The sequence below is a fragment of the Euleptes europaea genome, chromosome 17, assembly GCF_029931775.1.
Source record: "Euleptes europaea isolate rEulEur1 chromosome 17, rEulEur1.hap1, whole genome shotgun sequence".
Lineage (NCBI taxonomy): Eukaryota > Metazoa > Chordata > Lepidosauria > Squamata > Sphaerodactylidae > Euleptes > Euleptes europaea.
In genome coordinates this window covers 22,067,396-22,091,391 of record NC_079328.1, presented here as the reverse complement: position 1 = coordinate 22,091,391, position 23,996 = coordinate 22,067,396, and the positions used below count along the sequence as shown (strand labels likewise).

Below are 23,996 nucleotides of genomic sequence, written 5' to 3'. Positions count from 1 at the left end.
CTCACTAATTGAGTTCTGGTCTGGAGTTCTCTCTGCGCTTCTTCAGAGGAAAGCCAGAATTAGTTCTTTGCTTTGGGGAAGAAGAAAGAGGGCATAAGGAAATACATTAGTGTACAGCATGGAGACCTTGGGGACCACGCTGGGGATTGCTACTTTAGCTAGGGATGCTTGAACACTCACTGCTTTGGCTTTTGTCCTGTTTGCCAGTCATGAACAAGGAGCCAAGTTTTTTATGAACTGTCCATCAGTTTGTTGACCTGTTCATGACTGTTTGGCAGGTTGCTTCACCACAATCTTTCCCAACAGCATGATCAGTTTTTTGCCTACTCACACAGTCCGAATTAGTTCGATTTCACTTCCCTTCTTAGTGAGACACTAAGCAGGCAATTCTCTAGACAGACTGTTAAATCAGTCACAAATCATATAAATCAGTCATCAATGCCAAGTTTAAAAACATCCCACTGTTCAGTGTTTAAGTAGATTCTTAAAGACATTAATGGCTGCTGATCTGTTTGCATAGGCAGCATCTTCGCACATGTGCAGTTTTGGCAAAAACCTGGTACAAACCTATTCAATGGGATTTTGAGTCATTCAGTGCCAAACTGAAGAGACCCAATGATCAGTTCATGTCTGATTGTCACTTACCGTGACTGTCCAACACATGTGTTGCAAATGCTTTAGCAACACCCCTTAGTCCCCCTCCCCCATGCCCAAGCATGGGTGATTGGAACAACTCTTTCCCACTTCCTCCCCACTTCCACCTCCCTCCCCTGCCTCTGTTGCCTTCTCTATGCCAATTTTTAGACTGTGAGCTCATTGGGGCAGGGCCCCATTTTCTTGTACTTTGTGAGGTGCTAAATTCAGTGATAGCACTGTAAAAAAGCCACTGGCTCACAAAAAACATGTTCTGCAACACATTTGTTAGTTTTTCTGATGCTGCAAGACTGGATTATCTGGGGGAAATGGAGATTAACCCTTTCATCCTGTGCTGTTTTCTGATCTAAATCCCACCTATCCTATTATCTGACACATATGGGGATGAGGGAAATACAGGTATTATACATATAGCTGTATTTTACTCCCATGGACGAAACTGCAGCTTCTTAGAATTTAGGTAAGGAAATGGCATGGAGCAAAGGGTTAAACCTCTTCCCCGCCCAACACCATGGCTCCAATCCACACAGCTGTTTTAATGTAAAAAAAATTAATCCCACAGGAGATTGTAAACATGGATCCACTGCAACAAACTTCACAAAATTGCCTCTGTAATCCAGCTCAACTGCTCAATAAACACAGCACTAAAGAGCCTAAACAGAGTCTTGAAAGCAAAAGCATCCTCTGCTTCAGTGGCACACACACACACAGTTTACTGCCTCTGAAGAATGGCAGGGTGGGAGGCTGTTTGCACTGAAAGGGTCCCTGATAGACTGCTCCCCACAGCCCACAGGCCCAGAGTCACATCTGTCTCTCTTGTGCCCTTCAGAACACAGCTGCTCGTAGATCCACACAAACCATCAACCAGATGTATCCAGCTGATGAATCTGCCTCAGTCTGCCGCAGCCACAAACATCATTCATTCATTCATTCAGTGGCACAGCAAGGAATCACTTTTCTCAGTCTAAAGATGTCTTATCCCATTTCCAACTGGAGTGGGGGTAGCCACCGTAGTCCATTATAACAAAAACAAAAAGGAGTCTAAAGACTAATGGAGTTATCAAAGTATAAGCTTCTGTGGCCTAAAGCCTACTTCGCCAGCTACGTGAAGGGAGCCTGTGGCCAGAGGGAGTTAAGATATATTCAGCAGGGTGGAAGACTTGGAGCAAACAAAGGGAGACTCCAAAGAGAAATTACTGGATTACAACTGATCAGTAGGTTTGATGGTATCAAGTAGAAATTAAACAGAGCTGACACCCTCCTTAGCCTCTCCAGGTGTTAAACTGTTTAACATACGTAGGTTAATTTATTTATCACCAAATTACAGCTGTCGGGAATGTGCTTTTCTTATACACTTTTGAGTTTTACATAAAAATGCTACAGACTGTGGCTCTTGTATTTCATGGCCTTCTATTCCCACACTTTCTTTCTTCTTAATTTCCTGTGTTTTCTTCCCATTCCTGAAGTGGGTCTGAGCCCCCCCCCCAAAAAAAAGACCATCTGTTAATCTCTAAGGTGTTAAAAGACTCCTTTTTGCTTTATCCCATTTCAAGTATCCCTTAACTTTGAATGGATTGTTCTGCCTGGGGAATATTTTTTGACAGCATTTTGGCAGAAAGCGGATTTTTAAAAAATTACGCTCTCCCTGTGCGTTTTGCACACATTTTCCTGATTCTGGCTAAAAGAGCACCTGGAAAACATGGGCAAAATGTGCAGGGAGAGCGAGATGACCTCTGATGGGCGGAAAAGGCATGCATAATCAAAAAAGCCTCAAAGCAGTTGGCGGGGGTGATAGTGGGGGAAAATCCCTGCATAAAAGGCCAGAGCCGGGGAGGGAGACGCACAAGCACTTATGTCAGCAAGCAGGTCTGCAAGGGGGAAGGTGCAGTTCCCTGGGGCGGACATGTGTTTCCCAGCAGGCCAAGACAAGATAGTCAGTGTTCCCTTCACCCTCCCATCCTTCCCTCTTTTTCTGGTGAAGCCTTGAAAAAGGGATTAGATCAGCACCAGTCTCTTCGGCAGGTAGGTAAGGAGCTACACTGGCTCTAGAGAAGGGCTCACCAGAAAAAAAAATAGAAGCAGCTCACCAGGTTCCAGCCACTCTCAACTGGTGGGGAAACCAGCCATCAAGCAGCTCAGAGGAAAAGGGAGGGGCCATAGAGAGGGGCCGTGGCTCAGTGGTAGAGGCTCTGCTTAGCATGCAGAAGGTCCCAGGTTCAATCCCTGTCATCTTCAGTCGCAAGGATCAGGTAGACCACAGAGAGTTGCTGCCAGTCTGTGTAGACAGTACTGACCTTGATGGACTGAGGGTCTGATTAAGTATAAGGCAGCTTCATGTGTGTTAAAAAAAAAAAACAGTGCAGAGGTTCATGAAAGGGTTATGCCCAATCGTGGAGGGGGTGAGGCAGGGAGAAAGCTGGAGCAACTGCTAAACAGTTTCCATCCAACTCAAGACTTCACAACAATTGGCTCATCTCTCTTGCAGAGCAAGGCAGTCCAGGAGACCATCACAAGTCTAATTTCTCACTCCTACCCCCCAGGCATTCTCAGTGGAGTTGTCATAAGCTCTTCCATCTGTTCTGGACCACAATATGCAGTTTGTTGCAGTAAGCGCAGCAGTGAAAGGGACAATACCTGGCTGTAATTAGAAGTGCCAGCACTTCCTCGCCGATACCTGTCACGTCTACCACCAGTGCCGTTTCGTATTTCTTCACAGTGTTGGAACATAAGGTCACCTGCCGCAGGAGAGAAGTATTTTGGTTACAGGAGCAAAGTTCCCGGCCACAGGGTGGCTGTCCATTTATTTTTGCAAATTTCAACCCCCACCCCAAATAATAGATCTCTTCCTAATCCTGAGAAAAGAAGGCAGGCTCATAAAATGTGTAAGAAAAGCAAACTAGGGATATTGGGGTACAAAGAGGGGTATGCTAAAGAAAAGCAAATTACTAAGAACTATGGCTAATGGATGCTAATGAAGACATCCCTTTTGAATTCTCAAACCACTTCGATCCAGTCCTAATCACACATGACTCATGACCCCTGGGCTAATTCCTATTGTACGAATCCTCATCCAAGTAAAAACCAAGATCTCAGCATGCCTTTAAAGCAACTGCTGTTTGTGTGGCCCGTCAAAAGAAACTGGCAATTCAAATTCGAGATAAAAAGAGATCTCTGAAAACGTGGGCAAAAAAGAAAGAAAACGCAGGGGGAGAGCGAGGCGACCTCTGATGGTCGGAAACGGCATGCATAATCAAAACAAAGTCCCAAAGTGGTCAGAGGGGTGACCATGATGGGAACAGCCATGAATAAAAGACCTAAGAGAGAAAGTGGAATTTAACACAGATGGACCTTTTATACTCTGGTTGTTTCCGTGGTGTTCCCCCCCCCCCACTACTTTGGGGTTTCATTTTTCTTATGCATGTATTTTCTAACCTTTAGAACAGGGGTGGGGAACGTCAGGCCTGGGGGCCGTTTAAGGCCTGCGATGTTATTTGGTCTGGCCCTTCGTGGGTCCTGGCAGATCTCTTGCTCAGAAGGATCTAAGACTGGCGATCCGCCCCCTGCCGTGGACAGGAATAGCCTCTATTCAAGGCGGATGCAAGTTTGTTTTGCCAAGAAAAGGAACCTTTCTTCCCCCTTGCAGAAGAGACATTAGCTATGGAGCTGCTAGCGCCGCCCAAGAAACTGTGTTAACCCTTTCCCACCCTGGGCCATAGAGAAACATGTGGGGAGGGTCATCTGGGGCTGCTGCTTACTTGGGGCTTGGTTGGCTAATTTTTAAGTTGATAATTTTGTACGGCCCGTGAATGTTGTTATAAATATCCAAATGGCCCTTGGCGGAAAAAAGGTTTTCCGGATGTCACCAGAAACAGCATCCAGAAAACACAGGGAAAAACGGAGGGAGAGAGTCAAGTGGCTTCTAAAGGTCGGAAAAGACAAGCATCATGAAAATGAAGCCCCGAAGTAGTTGGGTGGGGGCGATCACCACAGAAACAACCCGTACATAAAATGCCCAGGTGACCGGGTAGAGAAAGAGAGACAGATGGTTGGAAGGCTTACAAGAAGTGGGTTATAATAGCTTAGAAGAGGTAATCAGAGCTTGGACCAGGAGTATTTTAGTAGTAAGAACAGAGGGGAAAGAGCAGGTTTCTGAAATGCTGAAAAGGAAGAAGTCGCAGCTGAGAGCAGAATACTTTTCTCTTTTGTTGGCTTCTAATTTGAAAAGCATAATTGCTCTCGTTGTTCAAATTAACTTTCAAGTGGGTAATTTTGCCACCCAATCAGTGCCCAGTGGCTGTGCTGATGGAAGGTGCCATCTAACCAGCACAAATCGTGTGTATTCAAGTTTGCTGTCAGCTCCGCTACCCAGGATAAGCAGCGGCCTTAAGTGGCACTATACCTGGATATTCATGAGCCCTTGGGAACGGATGGTACCCTGGGTGGGAGTGATGGTAAATTCCTTCGGCCTCAGGTTTCCAAAGTGCGCCTTTTTCCAGTCTTCCCGTGTAATGTCAGAAGCTTGAATTCGACTCTCAACGCTTAGCTCACAGCCATCTCCCGGGACACGGAGGCTGAAGGTCATCGGTACCAGAGATGTGTTGCTGAGGCAGCAGGAAAGTGTGTGAGGGAAACCTGCAAAAAGAATATGGCCACCCCATAAGAATTAGTAACAATAATATCTCTCAGCGATGGAGCCAAAAGGACAGCTGGTCCAGTCCTTCATCATTTGCTACTTCAGCAATGGGAATTGAGCCAATATAACTGTCTATATGTCCAGGGTCACTCAAGGTGCTGAATCAACAGTTAGTTCCTGAGGACAAGTCACGTATGATCTAAAAGGGAAGGAGGGCTCTTTAAACGATGCTTTCGTGCTACGTGGTAAGGCAGCCCCCTCATGCATCAGTCAGTTGACGATTGACTAGGCAAAAAATTTTTAAGCGCCTACCAAGCTGAGTCTGACAATAGTGATGAGTCAAGGTCTGAACATAAGCAAAACTGATCTTACCAGGAGAAAATTCTGCTGGGTTGCCTAGCTTCCCTCAAGCTTCCTACATCTTTTTTTATTATTATTATTAACATATACCACATACATACATACATCCCATACATACCAATATTCCACACTTCCAAAGTGTGCCTACACCTACCATAGCATCAATTACTAACCTCTTAACGAGTGATAGTAAAATCCATTTGAAAAATACTGTGCTAGGAAATCTTGAATGCTATGTTAATATTGATTATTGCTGCTTTTAATTTCTATTTTCTGTTTAATATTATTTAGCTTCCTACATCTTGTGGGGAGTTTGGCCAGTGAAAATCGCCAGTCTATGAGAATTATGCTTGGCAAAAAAAATAGTTTAATATATGGCAGCTATTTTTTCAACAACAAAAAAACTTTTAAAACAATGAGAATAAATATTTACAAACATACCTCAGTTCCAAATTCAAAAACAGATCATTAATTCGAGTGTTCTACTTTATGGCTCTATTTAGAACGTCCAGGTCCTTAAATCACTTTTTCACCTTAGAATCAAATCCAATTTGGTATTTCATTCTTTTCCAGCTCAGCTGGCAAGTTTTAGTTCCAAAAAGCAAGAAAGAGAGTCTATCACTGCCTGTATAGAGTCTGTGCATTAAGCTTCTCACGTCCATCAGCTTTTAACATAGTGATTTTGTCCATTAGGGTGATGTTCCATATCTTACATAGCCAATTTTCTAAATTAGGTACTTGTTCTTGCTTCCACTATTTAGCTAGAAGGCCACCAGCATTTGCCATATTAAGTACCACTTAGGGAAAGCCATTTCATTCAAGCCCAGCAAATTATTAGAGGTAACAAAGGAAAATGAGGAACTGTTGCAATACAGAAAGATAATTCACCAGCATTAATTCCAAGGCCAAATCCCCCCCACACACACACACATCTGGTTTTCTCTCAGCCAGCTCTTCAGATCAGCCAATGAAGCCCTGTTATGGATTGATCCTTTCAGTGGACAAAATTGTCTGATACCTAGAACTTTTCCTGGAGGATTGCTTCTCTTCTTATTATTCTCTATTTTTCCCTCTGTCAGTTTTGGAAAACTCAAGTTGCTTGCTTAAGAGATCATTGGTGCTATCACTCACGCAGGTTCTTCAGCTGCATAAAATATCTCCAAAACATCTAGCCAGGAAATCAGTGCTCAAATCATCTTCCCTGAGGGAAAGGTTCCCTTTTCTGTACTAGGGTTTTCCTGAAGATTTTGGGGGTGGAGCCTGGGGAGGGTGGGGTTTGGGGAACAGGTAGGCCTCTGCAGGGTATAATACTATAGACTCCACTATCCAAAGCAGCCATTTTTTCCAGGGGAACTGATCTGTCACCTGGGGATCAGATGTAATTCCGGGGGATCTCCAGCCACCATTTGGAGGTTGGCAATCTTATTGTGTACATGGCTGTACATGGGGAGGGGAGAGAAACTTCTCACTTAGTTCCTACAGATTGTCATGTGCAGTTCCCTCCTCTCTAGGGTTGGGAAATACCTGGAGATTTTGGGGGGTGGAGCCTAAGGAAGGCAGGGTTTGACGAGGGAAGGAACTTCAGTGCCATAGAGTCCAATGGCCAAAGGGCCATTCTCTCCAGGGGAACTGATCTCTGTCGACTGGAGATCAGTTGTAATAGCAGGAGATCTCCAGCCACAACCTGGAGGTTAACAACCCTACTCCCCTCCAAGTATAATGAGAGGTGGCAGCAGATTTTGCGGTGGCTCAGATGACCTCCCAAAGAACAGTAACAGGTAAGCAAACAGTTTTTCTTCTACTCGGTCCAAACATATAGGTAACTAGCAAGCCCATTCACCTGGAGGTGGGTGCTCATACTACATGAGGAGAAAATGGGCTAGCCAAAAGCAGCATTAGCCCTAAGCACAGTTATCAAGGGCATACAGGGTAGGTTTGCCAGGTCCCTCTTTGCCACCGGCAGGAGGTTTTTGGGGTGGAGCCTGAGGAGGGCAGGGTTTGGTGAGGGGAGGGACTTCAATGCCATAGAGTCCAGTTGCCAAAGCAGCCATTTTCTCCACAGGTGAACTGATCTCGGCTGGAGATCAGTTGTAATAGCAGGAGATCTCCAGCTAGTACCTGGAGGTTGGCAACCCTAATACAGGGAGATAAATTGATGGGTCTGCAACCCACTTCTACTGGTGTAGGAAGGTACACCTGATGTGGTTACTTTCATTTGTCTGCCTTGAACCCAGCAGTAATAATCAAGAGATGATGAAATGTTTTTCTTCATTTGTTAGTCTCTCCTGCCCCTAGTTCTCCCCAACCAAACTTGGAATACCTGTAATTTCTCTTCCTTCAAACCCTACCCCCAAACCTACTTCTACAACCACCCCAAAACCACCGCCTCACCTCACCCACACCTTCTGCCACCAAAACCTAGCCCTCCATGTCACATCCTTTTGCCTTCTGTGGTTAGTTCAGAGGAAGTATCAAGCAGAAGGACAAACAGGAAGGGATCCCCACTGTGACTGTCACGTTCCACTTGTGAGCACCCAAAGGAAGATAGCTGTCCATTGCTGGAAACAATATGCGAGACTAATTGGGTCCGGCAAGGCAATCAATAATCCTCAAACGAAAATCCAGCACACAACTACCGTTCTAAGCAGCATAAACTTACCATAGGAGACATCCCCAAAATTGAGAGATGGGATGTTGAAATGAAACGTGGGTCCAATAACACAACCCCTGGAAGGGAAAACAGAGAAATAAGGAAGTGGGCACTTGAAAATGTACCCAGAGAAAAAGTGTGTGACCCAGAGAAAATGGCCTTCAGTGGCCATACTGATCCTCTGCAGGACCTTTGGAATGGAAGTGCCCAGTTCCTTTGCGATGGCCTTTCAGGGCGGGTACAGAAGGCCTTTTCATGTGTTGTATTTAGGAAGGTGTTTTATTCCAGATAACATAAGGTAGTTTTATTCCAGATAACATTTGGCAAAAGGTGAACTGTTTCGGTGGATTTGGCTGCATTCTTTTTATTTCTGAGAGGCTTTTTAAAAAAATTCTCTGGGATTTGTAATCTGTGCTTTATAAATTATGTGCATTTAAAATCTCTGCATTAAAAAAAAACCCTCTTGATACTGGGACTGAAATGTTTTGTGACCTCGCAATCTGGTGTTGCCTTGGTCTGAGAAGATAAGGTGGGATATATGTACTATAGAGAGTCAACATAGTGTAGTGGTTAAGGTGTTGGACTAGGATCTGGGAAACCTAGGTTCGAATCCCCCCTGGGCCACGGAAGCTTGCTGGGCAGCCCCACCCCCGCTAAGGCCTGTGTAAGCAGGCAGAGCAGCCTCTTAAAACCTCAGGGGAGGGTGGGGCAGAAGAAATTAGGGCCCTGCCAGGGAAGCCATTAGCCAAGATTCCCTTCACTCACCATGGACCTGCTCCTGGAGAGAAGGCCCTGAGGGTGTCCAGGGTCAGCCCATCCCCAGGAAATCCTTTTATTTATTTGTTTACAATGTTCCAGTATGACTTACAGAAAAATCAAAAGGTAGAATTCAGACCTTACATTTCAGCTGCAGCCAAACTATAGTATTAGACCATTTCTAATGTCATATTTTTTTGCTATTCCCATTCAGCTGTATCCCATGCTGAGATCCACTGAGAGAACCCTGATCTGACTAGCCCTGTACTCAGTTTCATTTCTTGGTCACACTAGCATGAGACAGGAAGCAGGACATAACATGTATACAGATATTACGTCTGGGTCCCCATGCCCCCAAGTCAGCTCTGGCTCCAAACAGTGCTACAGACACGCATGATGTGCACGGTCACTGGTTTTCCAGCTTACCTAATTGTTAAGTTCACAGGCTGGGGAGATCCATTGACATTGAACTGGAACTCTTCACAGAACTCTCCCAGGATGGTGGAACTGAAGGTGATCTGAATGGCTTGGTGGCCCCCAGGTAGGATGATACCTTCATTGGGCTGAAAGTTAAAGCGGGAGCCCAGCAGGGTGGATGAGCACGTCAGGTTAAAGAGGGCATCTATAGCTCCTTGGTTAGACAGGATGGCCTGGAGCAAAAAGGGGTGGGGAGAGAAGATGAGAACAGGAAGGAAGGATCTCTGACCTCAAAGGCAAAACTGGTTTAGGTTTCCCAATTAAATCTGAGGAACAAAGTGGTGATGCTGGTTGGAGAGAAGGCAAAGGCCGTTCATGCAGGGCTGCTTCCCCGCAGTCACCCCTGCCGACTGCTTTGGGGCTTCCTTTTGATTATGCATGCCTTCCCCAACCGTCAGAGCTTGCCTAGTGCTCCCCGCACACTTTGCCCATGTTTTCTGTATTCTGGCTAAAATAGCGTCTGGGAAACACAGGCAAAATGCATGGGGAGAGTGAGGTGTCCTCTCATGAATGGGAAAGCCATGCATAATCAAAAGGTAGCCCCAAAGCAGTCGCTGGGATGACCGCGAGGGAAACAGCCCTGCATAAATGGCCAACGAAAATACTTCTGTTTCAAACACACTTGCAGAATCTCCCTCCAGATGTTTTAGACCAATGAAACTGAGCTGGGACTTTTTTAGTGCAGTACAGATGTCACATTTTTTTTATTTATTAAAACCTTTATGCCCTGCCTTTCCTCTTGGTTCAAGGAAGCTTATGAAGGCAAGGAAACAAACAGTGCAGAGGGAAATGAATCGTTTAATAATTTTTGCAACCCCAACGCATTTCGCATGCAGCTTCATCAGGGGGAACCTTTTTTAAGTCTTAATACATGCCTGGGGATGTTAATAAAAAGAATCTGAAAGATTCCCCCTGACGAAGCTGCACACAAAACACGTTGGGGTTGCAAAAATTATTAAATAATTCATTTCCCTCTACTCTATTTTTCTTACCTTCATTTTGCCTTGGTGCCGTCCCCCTTCTTTTCTTCAGGGCAGCTTACAACACATTCATTCTGTAGCAGCAATAGCCAAGAACATTCATGGAGACCTGAGTTCGCTGCTGAGCACGTCTCACCATGTTGTGGAGAGGAAAAAACAGAGACCTTTTCCACACCAGTTGTTAGCCCTGGATTCAACACTGTTGGGGGGGGGGGTTCCTCCCCCACAGCATGGCGGTGCATTCATGCACCACCCAAGGTTTCCCTGGCTTTGCAGTGATCTTGCCCAAACCTGCTGTGCTGGAAACTTCCGAGAAAGATTGCAACATCTGGATGGTGACCATAGGGGTGGGAAAGTTCAGATTCTCCTGATCCCACCAACGCAGCAGCCATTTTCCCTGTCCCCATTATCCTCACCCGCCACTGGGGCTTTTTTTTTAAATCTGGTTTTTAAAAAACTGCAAGTGAATCTCATAACATTATAGCAATATTTCTATCAGGCTTTCTGAATTTCTAGCTTTAATTTTTTAAAAGTAGGTCTCTAGCCTCTTTCAGTGTGGAGATACAAGGACAAAGTCATGTCTTTGCAATGGAAGGGGGCTTACTTTTTTCAAAAATGAAAGCTAGGAATTCAGGGGGAGAAATCTGGGGGGAAAACCACAGTTATAAAGTTACAATGATAGAATGATGTTCGATGTGCTGATTTTAGAAGAACTAAAAAAAAGCCCCAAGTGGCGGAGAGGCAACACTGTGAGGAGACCTGCCATGTGGAAGCCCCATTGCCACTGTGCTGAATTGGCAGCTGTAGCAGCAATGGGGAAATCGCACGAGCCTGTGGAAAACACCAGATCATTCCCATGACCTCCTCAGCAGGCCACAGACTCGACCTGTGATAATGCTCACCTCATAACTGTGGGATGACCCGATGAAAATTTTGCCGATGTTCAGCTGGTCAAAGTTGAAAAGCAGCTTGGGACCCATGGCTTCTCCTTTGATGCGAAGAGGGAGTCGGTTCTCACGGCCTGCAAAGATGGTAACCCCTCATAAGGACTGTCACAAAACAGAGACCTACTGCTACGCTAAATTGTTGGGGCTCTTAAAAATTATATTGAGGTGATGTGAAAGATCTCAGCCTGAGATGCTGGAGAGCCGCAGCCAGTCTGAGTAGACAATACTGACCTTGATGGACCAAGGGTCAGATTCAGTATAAGGCAGCTTCATGTGACATGAGTTAGGGCCAATTGGGCAACCAAGATGGAGGTGAGTGGCTGCCCAGAGCTCCCAGTCAGACAGTTCAGGACAGGCAATGCTGAGGCAGTTTGGAACCAATGGTCCTTCAGGTAGGGTTGCCAACTCTGGGTTGGGAAATACCTGGAGATTTGGGGGGTGGAGCCTGAGGAGGGCATGGTTTGGGGCGGGGAGGGACCTTCAATGGGGTAGAATGCCATAGAGTCCACCTTCCAAAGCAGCCATTTTCTCCAGGTGAACTGCTATTGCCTGGAGATCAGACTTAATAGCAACAGACCTCCAGTCACAAACTGGAGGTTGGCAACCCTACTTTCAGGGCCTGTCTGGTAATGGGCAACCTGGATGTCCCTTTGCGTGGGATACATCTATCCAGGGAGAGGGCTCTTATGCGAAGCAACATGGACTGTAGTCCTAGGACAATTTCCCTCTTGGGGTCCTGGGCTAAATATTGTTTGCTACCAGTGATGAGATAAGCTGCTCTGCCTTAGAAGAAAGTGCTGGGGTGCCCAGCAAGCTGTACGGTCACAGGCTGGGGCAGTATCCTTTAATTAAGTGGGAAAACCCACAGAAACTCACAGTGATCCATCAAGATGACAATTTCTGACAGTTCGTTAGTATCCTGGGTTCAAGAGATGGCTTTTGAACTCATGAACCTGCCTCATACTGAATCAGACCCTTGGTCCATCAAAGTCAGTATTGTCTACTCAGACTGGGTCTTTCACAGCACCTAGTACCTTTAACTTGAGATGCCGGGGATTGAACCATGGACCTTCTACATGAAGTTTGAAATAATAGCTTTGTACAGGAACAGAATTATCTTAGTTACTTGGTATGCAAAGAGGGAAGGAGAGAACATTTATTCAGAAAAACATCCCTCCTCAACTGAGTAAACTCAGGCTATGGATGTTTGGGTGGTGTGAAACACTCCCTTCTACTGCCACAGACATAGGGTTGCCAGATACCAGGTCATGACAACTGTCTGTCAATTAACGGAGCTGCCCACCACCCCTCAGCTGGCTGGCGGGGAGAAGCAGGCCATCTGAAGTGGGTCGATTAGAGTTTTTGGAGGAGTGCACTAGAACGTCCCTGTCACTTTTGGGTTTATCATAGAAGTGGCGTTATTGCGCCAATCTCCCCCCACCCCACCACAACAAAGCTCCCACCAGTGGGGGGGGGGGGACACCTCGCAACCCGACACAGAGATGGATTGGCTTGGTGACATTTTATTACACCAAGAGTGCCACCTTAAGCAGAGTTGCATTCCTCCATGCCAGTTGGTTTTGATGGACTTAGAAAGATGGAACTCTGATTAGCACTGCACGGCAAGATACATTGGAATTTGGCTTGGGGAAGTAAGTACACCCCAAATACAATCTGTGCAACTTTTCTCAAATTGTTGGAGCAAACCAGCAGCAGACTAGGGAAGAAAGAGCAGCAAACGGTGTAAAACAGTCATTTTGGCCTAGGGTTGCCAGCTGTGGGTTGGGAAATACCTGGAGATATTTGGAGCAGAGCCTGAGGAGGGCGGCATTTGGGGAGGGTCCAGTTGCCAGAGAGGCCATTTTCTCCAGGTGAACTGATCTCTACCGGGTGGAGATCAGTTGTAACAGCAGGAGATCTCCAGCTACTACCTGGAGGTTGGCAACCCTATTTTGGCCTCACTCCAAGCACTACTTTCACCATGAAAAATGAAATGGGCAATCATTACCCACAGCTCTGATTTTGTCTTCTGGCCCTACTCTGTACAGCTGGCTTTCCCGTAGCTCATACACCCTAGCACACTGATGTCAGTGCAGTTGCCTCTTGGCAAAGCCCACTCTGGGCCAGCTGGAGTGCCAGCCGTGAAATTCAAAGTTCACTTTTGTCCCTGCATTGGGGGGGGGGTGTCTCCTGCTAAAATGGCAGACCTCCCCTTTTGTAACCACTGAGCCTGGATTGGAAGATGAAAGGATAAAATCTGGTGGGCCCTCCAGGGAAGCATCCCCCCTTCTGGGTTTTGAGTGAGAACAACGCTGTATCCTTCATCAAAGCGTTCGCTCCCGCTGTGTAAGTGGATGGTTTAATTTGTAGTCTGTCTGTGGCACTGTACAGCCTTCACCTACAGAATACAAATGCCAGGGAAGCTCTTTCTTATTTGCCGAGCACTGCATGGGGTTTGCTTGGTGACGGCCTCCCATCATAATTACCACAGACCCATACCAATGCCTTGCAGTTGTGCCTGGCAGCGGCAAGGGCTGGCCCTGATGCCCTCCTGGGCGGGTGTGTCTCTTTGGACTCTTTCCTTATAAAGAGCCCAGGTTGCCTGCCCTGGGCTGGTGTCGGGGGCACCATCACCAGGCAGCTGCCAGAGCCCGAGGGGTGACTGCCAGTGGCCTAAACCCTACCCTATGCAGCATTGCGGCCTGCCCTTTTCCTCATCACGGAGGCAGCAAACCTCTGAATACCAGCGCAAGAGGCAGCAGCGGGAGAGGGCCTCAGCCTCCAGGACCTGTTGTTGGTCCTTCAGAGTAACTGATAGGCCACTGTGAGAAACAGGATGCTGGACTAGATGGATAGGGTTGCCAACCTCCAGATGCTAGCTGGAGATCTCCTACTACTACAGCTGATCTACAGGTAATAAAGATCAGTACACCTGTAGAAAATGGCCACTTGGGCAATTGGACTCTATGGCATTGAAGTCCCTCCCCAAACTCTGCCCTCCTCAGGCTCCGCCCCAAAAGCCTCCCACCAGTGGTGAAGAGGGACTTGGCAACCCTACAGATGGACCACCATCTGAGAAATACCAGATGGTGGTCCATCTGCAGGGTTGGGAAATACCTGGAGGTTTTGAGGGTGATGTCTGAGGTTGGGGGGGTTGGAGAGGGGGGAATTTCAATGCCAAAGAGTCCAATTGCCATAGTGGCCATTTTCTCCAGGAGAACTGATTTCTATCGCCTGGAGATCAGTTGTAATATTGGGAGACCTGGAGGATGGCAACCCTAACCACCGGTCTGATCCAGCTGGGCTCTTCTGATGTTCTTATGTTAACCAGTGGCTAGACGGGGCATGCCCTCACCTGGATGGCCCAGGCTAGCCCAAGCTTGTCAGATCTTAGAAGCTAAGCAGGGTTGGCCCTGGTTAGTGCTTGGATGGGAGACCACCAAGAAATGCCAGGGTCAGTATGCAGAGGCAGGCAATGGCAAATGTTCACCTCTGAACATCTCTTGCCTTGAAAACTCTACGGGGTTGCCGCAAATCAGCTGCAACTTGATGGCAAACAAACGAAAAAAGACTGGGGATCCCCAAGGGATTGGGCCCTTCTCACTTGCTCTCTCTCTCTCTCTCTGGACCACCTCTGCTATGGTGCCTCTCTGGTGTTCACATGGTTCCTCTTCAGAGCACAAGGCAAGGCAGAGGCTTGCTGCCGTCTAGTCTCCCCTCCTGCTGCATGAATGAGCGGCCACTGCCTCCAATTGTTCATTCGCCCACTGCGGCTCCCCTCCCGCTGGGCAACAGCTGTGGTGGGAGACTTCCCCCCCCCTTTCTCTGTTTAAACAGGATCTCCTTCAGCTCCTTGTACTGGGTTTCCATGGGGATCCCATCAGTCCTTCCAGACTATTAGACCTGAAGCACAGTAATAGCTGACAAGTTTCTCCAGTGTCTTGGACACTAATGACAGGGGTTTTTAATGAAGAGCTTGCAATTTTAATGAAGAGCTCCACTGAGGCCTGTGCTCCCACCCCCCGTGGAAGCCAAGTACCTTTTCAAAAGTGGACTATTCTCACACCATTCCAGTCCACCCTCTAAGAGCCCACAAATATGGGGCTGTCCTCTTGAGAAATCAAGCATGTCAGGGAACTTGAAGGCATCCCTTTGGCCACCCGTAATTCTGCTCCCCAACCAACTTCTTCTCTGTTTAGTATATTTCTATTCTGCCCTTCCTCCAAGGAACTCTGGTGTGTGTCCATTTTGTCCTCACAGCACTATGATGAGGTAGGACAGTCTGAGGGAGAGAGGGTTGCGGTACAAGCAAAGATCTGAACCTAAGTCTCTTCAAACTTAGTCCAACACTCTTACCGCTGCACCACATTGCCTCCGTGGGATTCCAAATGCATATTACTAGGGCAAATACATAGAAAGCAAACCAGCTTTTTTGGGGGGGGAGGGGGTTTGGGGAGGAAAATCATTGTGGGGGAAAAGGTGACGTACCCCCTATTTCTCCATTCAAAATTTCTCCCTTAACTTAATAACCAACCACTAACTTAATAGCCAGTAATAACTAAAAGAAGAAGAAGAGTTGGTTTCTATATGCCGACTTTCTCTACCATTTAAGGAAGAATCAAACCGGCTTACAATCACCTTCCCTTCCCCTCCCCACAACAGACACTCAGTGAGGTAGGTGGGGCTGAGAGAGTGTGACTAGCCCAAGGTCACCCAGCTGGCCTTATGTGGAGGAGTGGGGAAAGAAATCCAGTTCACCAGATTAGCCTCCACTGCTCATGTGGAAGAGTGGGGAATCAAATCTAGTTCTCCAGATTAGAGTCCACCGCTCCAAAACACCACTCTTAACCACTACACCACATTGGTTCTTGGCCATTGGGGCTTCATTGCATCCAGATGCTTATAATTTATAAGGCCTTCATGTTTACTGGCATTGCAGCCACCAGCTGAGGAACCTCCGGGATAACATCCATCCATCCCTGCTGTGTCCAAAGCTCCCTAAGAAGCCTAATGGCATCTGTCAAAGAATCCATCTCAGTTTTCCCTACTGAAAAATTAGAGGCAGTAAACAGGGGCTTTCCCTCCCTGTTTGCCACTTGTCTGGGAAAGCCTGCCTGATAGAGGGAGGGATCATTCATGATGGGCCCATGTAGGCTGTGATTCCATTGCCACTTGATGCCTCTCCCAAATGGGCAGGTGACAAAGAAAACATCTTGCCACCCCAACACCAGCCCAGTTCCCAAGACTCTGCAAAGAACAACCCCAAATACTCCGAACAGTGGAAATGCACTCCAGACAGGGCTCCTGCCCCATTTATCCCCACCCCCATGAAGTCGGCAGGAATCTGGCATCACTGAGAGAGAAGGGGACGTGCTAGAATCTCGTCACAAAGGTGGTCTCCAAAGGCAGAAACTCAGAAGAAATCCCCACGGGTTGTGTGAGGTGGGCATGTAATACCTGAGATATCACAGTACACGGTGCGATGATAAATCCCAGCTTCTTGAGGCCTGAAGATCACACTAACTTCAGTTGTGGAATTGGGCCAGACATCTCCCTGCTAATGGCAAAGGGAAGAAAAAAAATGTGTAAGTGCATCCAGTGTCTTCAAAGGTTTTCAAGCACTGTCCTTTCCTCCTCCTGAAAACCAAGTCTTCTTACAGCAACACAGTTTGTGGGAGCACCCGCATGACACCATCCTCTGTTTGTCCTGTTTCCGCATTTCCCTGCTTTGCTGCAATCTTTCCCAAACCTGAATTGAAAGATCATAGTCAAAGCCCCTTTGGACGCCTTGGTGGATGGGAAGGCGTCCATTTTTGCGGATCCCACCTACATCAGCACTATTTCCCTCGCCACAGCCCCCACTGCTCCATCACCCCAACCAAAGGTTTTTGTCAGTTTTTTAAAAAATTGAGAATTGCTAAAATGCTGGGTGGTGGCAGTACACAGACTCTGGGGCAATTTTACACTGGTGCCTTTATTTCTTCTTTAACATGTACAACATTAGACATGCATTCTTGCTCAATGTCATGCTGGTCCCGCCTACCAGGTGAGACCCTAAACCATTTGTAAGCCCTCCCTGTCTTGTACCACCAACAAATCTGAAAATCGTGTTCTCTACTCCTACGTCAAAATCTTTTGACAGAGATGTTGCACAGTAACGCTGATTTCTGCGGAGTATCACCAGACACTGCTTTCCAATCTGATTGTGATCCATTTGCTTATGAAAACATTCCTAACCCACCTTTCCAACCTGCTGTCGCTACCCCCTCCCTGCCCCACTCTTGCTGGCTAACTGTATACCTACAAACAACAAAGCAGAAATTAAAAGTGCACATATAATTAACAAACACCTAATAGAATGGCCTGAACTGTCCCTAGAAGCTAAAATGACTAAACTGAGGTTATCACTAACCAAATAAAAACTTATAAAGCAGAAATAAAAAGTAGATATAATTAACGAGCACGTAATAGAACGGCCTGAACTGTCCCTAGAAGCTAAAATGACTAAACTGAGACTATCCAACTTTCGTCACAATATGAGAAGATAGTAGTCATTGGTAAAGAAAACAATGCTAGGAAAAGTTGAAGGCAGCAGGAAAAGGGGAAGTCCCAACATGAGATGGATTGACTCTACAAAGGAAGCCATGGTCCTCACTTTGCAAGACCTAAGCAAGGCTGTTAACAATAGGACATTTGGAGAACATTGATTCATAGGGTAGCCATGAGTCGGAAGTGACTTGACAGCCCTTAACACACACACACACACAATAAAGTGGCAGTGACTAAAACAAACACAGCAAACACATCAATGGAGGCACAGCAAAGGAAGGTTAAGTTACTGACAGTGCCATCCTATGCAGAGATTCACCCTTCTAAAGCCCACTGACTTCACTGAGGAGGTGTGAAACTTCAGTACCTCGTTGCATTTCTCTCCTAAGGAACTTTACTCCAGACATAATCGTGAGTTAAAAAGTTTTATTAGAAAAAGCCAGCGGGTTCAGTAGGTCCGTTGAGACAAAAGGCTAGAATGCAGACACGGGGAAACACCGGTACATTTAAAGGATTCATACAATAGGATTGATTAGTTTCAGGACATAATACAAAAGGTGCGAGTTGAGACAAGAGTTGCCTTGATGGTTTAGGTGTAAGGAAACAATACAGAAGGTAACAGCCAGTAACTATTCATAGGAGAAACCATACATGAAACCAATGTGTGAAATAGCTAGGTGATTGCCAGGGCTCCCAGGCATTGTTCCGCGAGCCCTGGTGACTCAGTAACGATTAGCTGGGCAGGTCTCCATTGAGGTGTAGATGCCGGGTGGGGGATGGGCAGAGGCCGAAAGCCAGGAAGCCTTAGCTGACATTTCGCCTCCCCAAAGACCCCTCCCCGGGATCTCTCGGTCTGGTGGGATAATTACGGTGGAATTCAGCTATCAGGGTGGGGGCATTCACATGTACAGCGGACACCCATTCGTCATGGCTAGAGTTCAGATGTTTCCAGTGTACCAGGTATTCCAGCTGGCCTCTCCGTGCCCTGGAATCTAAGACCTTGGAGATTTCGAAATGCTGTTCCCCTTGAACCATGATTGGGGTTGCCGCAGCGGGTTCGGGGTGCCACTCGGGGGCCAGCACAAAGGGTTTCAACAAACTCACGTGGAATACCGGGTGTACCCCTGCAAGGTTTTAGGCAGATCCAACTCTACCGTGACTTCATTGATAACCCGGGAGATTGGGAACGGTCCCACATACTTTTGACACAGTTTCTTACACGGACATAAGAACCTGAGATTTTTTGTGGAGAGATAGACTTTTCCCCGACCCTAAGGTCCCATTGTGGAGCTCTGTGTTTATCCGCCTGCACTGTGTATCTCTCTTCCGCCTGTTCCAACTGCTGCACCAACCGGGGCCAAGTATTCCTTACTGTGTTAGCCCATGCAGCCACTTCCGGGGGATTCCCCCCCGGCAGGGGATCAACTGCCCCCAAGGGATCGAATTCCACTCCATAAACTGCCTTGAACGGACTCAAACCTGTAGCTGAGGGTACCGAATTGTTGTATGCATACTCAGCCAGCGGCAGTAGGTCAACCCAATTGTCTTGGTGGTAGTTTACAGAACAACGCAAGTAGCATTCCACCACCGCATTCACCCTTTCCGTCTGACCATCAGTCTGCGGGTGATAGGCCGACGATAAACCCTGTTGTACTCCCACCAATCCTAGGAAAGCTTTCCAAAATTTCAACACGAACACTGACCCCCTGTCGCTCACGATCTTCCGTGGAAACCCATGTAGACGGAAAATCTGGTGTACAAACAGGCAAGCCAATTTGTGGGCTGAAGGCATCCCCTCGCATGGTATAAAGTGGACTTGCTTAGAGAAGAGGTCCGTGACCACCCAAAGAACCGACTTCCCCTGACTAAGCGGGAGGTCGGTGATGAAGTTTATTCCAATCACCTGCCAGGGTGTCCCCGGAGTCTCTAGGGGCTTAAACAATCCGGGGGACTTCCCCATCAGGCGTTTATTAGTAGCACACACCGGGCAAGATTTAATGAATTTATCAATGTCCAGGTGCATCCCCGGCCACCAGGAAGGTCGTCTCACCAGGTGCAAAGTCTTTACGAAGCCAAAATGGCCCCCCGTCTTGGAACTGTGGCTCCATTCCAACACATCACACCGCAGTTTCTGGGGGACCTAGGTCTTATCCTTAAGGGGGTCCTTCGTCCTCCCCATCCTCGGAAGGGAGGGATTTTTCCCCCGCTCCTCTTGGAGAGCCCCAACCCACCTTTTTTGCACAGCTTCGGGAAGATCCCCCGGGACTGCCAGGTATCGGGGGGTAAGGTCTGCCTCGTCCTGTGAGGGGACCGGGTCCGGCAGAGTCGCCGCTGCCCGGGCTTGGGCTCTGGTCAGTACCCCTGCGCTTGCCCCCCCCCCCCGGGACCAAGCCTAGGTGCTCCGGGGTAAAGAGGGATCCTACCGGCCGCTCAACCTTGCAGTCGTACTGCGGAATCCAGGACAGCCCCAGAAGGGTAAAACTCTTCTTAGGATGGCTTTGTGAGTTAAATCAAAGCTGAAGCAAGGAGGAGTTGAATGGGTCTCCCATGGGAGGGAATTCTCAAATGGGGGGGGGAGAATAGCGCTATCCCAAGGACCCACCCACTTCCGTAAATGGTGGGACATAAAGAAGGTTTTTGCTGATGACCTGAATATGCAGGTAGGGTCATATCAGATGAGGCAAGCTTTGAGATATCAGGGTCTAAACTGCTTAGGGCTTTAAAGGTCAAAAACAGCACTTTGAACTGGATTCAGAAACACACTGTAAATCAATTAAAAAGAATATAACAGAGGCATCATATGATAAGAAAAAGAACAGCCTCCCCCCAAGCCATATTCTATATCAACCGCGTCACCATCACCTGGGTAGGCCTATATCCGAGCTCAGTGGAGGCCAAGGCCACTGAGCAGAGGCCCCCCGTGGTGATGTCCAACCCCCCTCCTGGGTTGGCCTATCCCAGGCCAGTGGGGGCCAAAGCTACCCAAGCAGAGTCCTCTATTGGGGAGCGTGGTCAACTCTCAAAGCTACTGGTCATGCACCAGACAGAGGCCACCACTCCTATATCAACCGCAATTTCCAAACCTTTTTCAAAGGCAGTGTGAAAAACAGGTCAAGAGTGTGTAACGTACCGTTAAGACTCAGCCGACTTATGGCAACCCAGTAGGGTTTTCAAGGCAAGAGACCATTGCCTTCCTCTGCATAGTGGCCCCAGTATTCCTTGGTGGTCTCCCATCCAAGTAGTAACCAGGGCTGACCCTGCTTAGCTTCCAGGATCACACAAAATCAGGCTAGCTTGGGCCATGACAATAATCCAATCTAGATGTTGCCAAGACATGTGTGACAGTGACCTAAATTACCTCCTCCAAGGAAGGATGCAGGCTGGCACACTAATCAAAGCTGGGCAAAAATGCTCCTAGCCACTGCTGGTACCCTGAGCATCCAAGAGCACTGCCAGGAATTCCCAAGCTTCTTACCAGTTTTTTTTAAAAGGGAGAGTGCATCTCCATCTCAAATCTAACAATAACTAGTGACTCCACTTATCTTATCTGATCTAAGCTTTAGCTTGTTATCCTTCAACCAGTCCATAACTGATTCCAGGGAACAATTCCAGGCAACCCTTTCTGGGAAGAACAAGAGTTGGGTTTTTATATGCCAACTTTCTCTACCACTTAAAGAAGAATCAAACTGGCTTGCAATCTCCTTCCCTTCCCCACAACAGACACCCTGTGAGGTAGGTGGGGCTGAGAGAGCTCTAAGAGAGCTGTGACTAACCCAAGGTCACCCAGCTGGCTTTGCGTGGAGGAGTGGGGAATCAAACCCTGTTCTCCAGATCAGAGTCCACCGTTCTTAACCACTACACCATGCTGGCGGGGGGGGGGGGGTAAAGAACTGGATGTTATCTACATACTAATGGCCCTGTACTCTAAATCTCTGGACATTCTTTCCCACCAGTTCTTTATTATTCCCTTGCGTATATAGATCTCGGAGAGAGGGGATACAACTGAACCTCAGCTCCGGAGCACAGTAGTAGGTAGGGCTGCCAACGCCAGCTTTGGAAATTCTTGCAAATTTGGGAGTGGAGCCTGGGGAGGAAGCGCAGTAGAATATCATGCCAACTTCTCCTGGGGAAACAATCTCTGTAGACAGCATGCCAGTTGTAATTCCAGGAGAGCGCCAGGATGGCAACCCCGGTAGTACAGCACATTCATTACCTCTGTTTATTTCTTTGGCCTATTTCTATGCCTTTTTTTTTCCTCAAGAGGGATCCAAATAAGCTTCCAGAGATTCCAAAACTCAAAACAAATGCTTCCCCCCCAATATAATTTAAATAAAGAAAAACAAATCCTGGCTATGTCCTGGTTCACTGGGCTGCAAGCCTAGGGCCAAGGGCCCTTTTGCTCCTGCCCAAGGGATCACACCAGGCAATGTTCCTGCAAGCAGAGAAGAAAACAAGCTGAGCCCAGGTGGTGTTCAGCTGCTGACTAGAAAGCTAGCAGGACCTTCCCAGCTTCCTCCCTGCCAGCAGATGGTCCCATGTTTAATTCCTGGCTTTTCTAGTTAGAAATCTCTCATCCAGTATAAAGGTAAAGGTCCCCCATGGGGTGACATCACATCCTGACGTTTACTAGGCAGACTTTTGTTTTATGGGGTGGTTTGCCAGTGTCTTCCCCAGTCATCTTCCCTTTACCCCCAGCAAGCTGGGTACTCATTTTACCGAATGGGAGGCTGAGTCAACCTTGAGCCAGCTACCTGAAACCAATTTCCGTTGGGATCGAACTCAGGTCATGAGCAGAGCTTGGACTGCAGTACTGTAGCTTACTACTCTGCGCCACGGGGCTCCTTATCCAGTACAGAGACAGACTTTTCTTGGCCAGAAACCTTGAGAAAGCTTCAGCCAATCAGAGCAGACCAGACTCAACTAGCTGGACTAGAGGTCAGACTCTCATACATTCCATCTGCAGGTGGTCTCAGGACTAGGGTAGCCAACTCCAGCCTGGGGAACTTCCTGGATATTTGGGGCCATGCGTGTAGAGGGGAGAATTTGAGGAGGAGTTTCACCCATAATCTATGGTGTATCATAGAAGCTGCCATTTTCTCAGGGGCCTGATCTCTATCCCTCGGAGATCAGTTGTAATTTCAGGAGAACTTCAGGCTCCACCTGGAGGTTGGCAACCCTACTGAAATCAGGACTGAGGAGAATTTTTATGCTGAACAAGCTGGTACTTTCATGCTTCCTCCCAGACAAGAAGAATCTCTTTTGCACTAACCCCCGTTCCACCCGGCCCAGTGTTCCCTATCGAATGCGGCCAGCCAAGTGCCGAGCAGAGCCTGTAACCAGAGCATGAAGGTGACGGTCTTCCTTGTTCCTCTTTTCCACCATCTGCTGCTTCTCCTCTCTGCCTTTTGGACTCCCTCTCCCCCCACCAAGGGAATTAGAGGAACACACTCAAGTGATCCCAGCTGGCTAAAGATAGAGCTGTCAGGAAACCTGGCTGATTGAGTCTTGTCTGCTCCATGCAAACCCCTCCAAGCCAGGTCTGCCCAGTGCCCCTAGCGCCTTACAGCCCATTCTCCCGATGTGCTGGGCTGGTTTGTCAGTGGCCTGACAGGTGCAATGCATCTTGAGCTAACAAAGGGGAACAAAAATTTATAAGGGGAAAAAAAACACAGCAAGAATATGCAGAAGAGGAAGAAAATTTAAAAAGGAGCTTGTCCTGATGAATATGTATTTGCTAACGATGGCTTTCTAGATGGTTAGTTTTAGCTGATGTGGGAATTTCAGGAACTCCAAGCCCAGCAGTTTCATGACAGAATTACGAGGGACGTGATGGTCCAACCCCACTGCTGAGAGGAGCTGGAAGTGCAATGTGCTGCAAGAGCAGGGGGTGGGGGGCAGAGAGAGCCAGATGCAGGTCTTTGGAAGGGGAAGGGGAGGGCAAGAGGCAGCACGTGATCCAGAATTAGTGCCTAACTTGCTGACCACAAGAC

General features: G+C 47.5%; 1 protein-coding gene across 1 annotated transcript in view; it reads right to left on the bottom strand.

Annotated features, from left to right (window-relative positions):
* The window catches only part of HYDIN (HYDIN axonemal central pair apparatus protein), a 216,389-nt gene that overhangs the window by 157,856 nt on the left and 34,537 nt on the right, over window positions 1-23,996 (bottom strand). The window contains exons 9-14 of the mRNA XM_056862322.1: window positions 16,915-17,014; window positions 11,413-11,531; window positions 9,480-9,703; window positions 8,307-8,374; window positions 5,054-5,286; window positions 3,289-3,389 (exon numbers count right to left, since the gene is read on the bottom strand). Of these exons, the coding sequence (XP_056718300.1) occupies window positions 3,289-3,389; window positions 5,054-5,286; window positions 8,307-8,374; window positions 9,480-9,703; window positions 11,413-11,531; window positions 16,915-17,014 (845 nt within the window). The remainder of the gene's footprint in view (window positions 1-3,288; window positions 3,390-5,053; window positions 5,287-8,306; window positions 8,375-9,479; window positions 9,704-11,412; window positions 11,532-16,914; window positions 17,015-23,996) is intronic.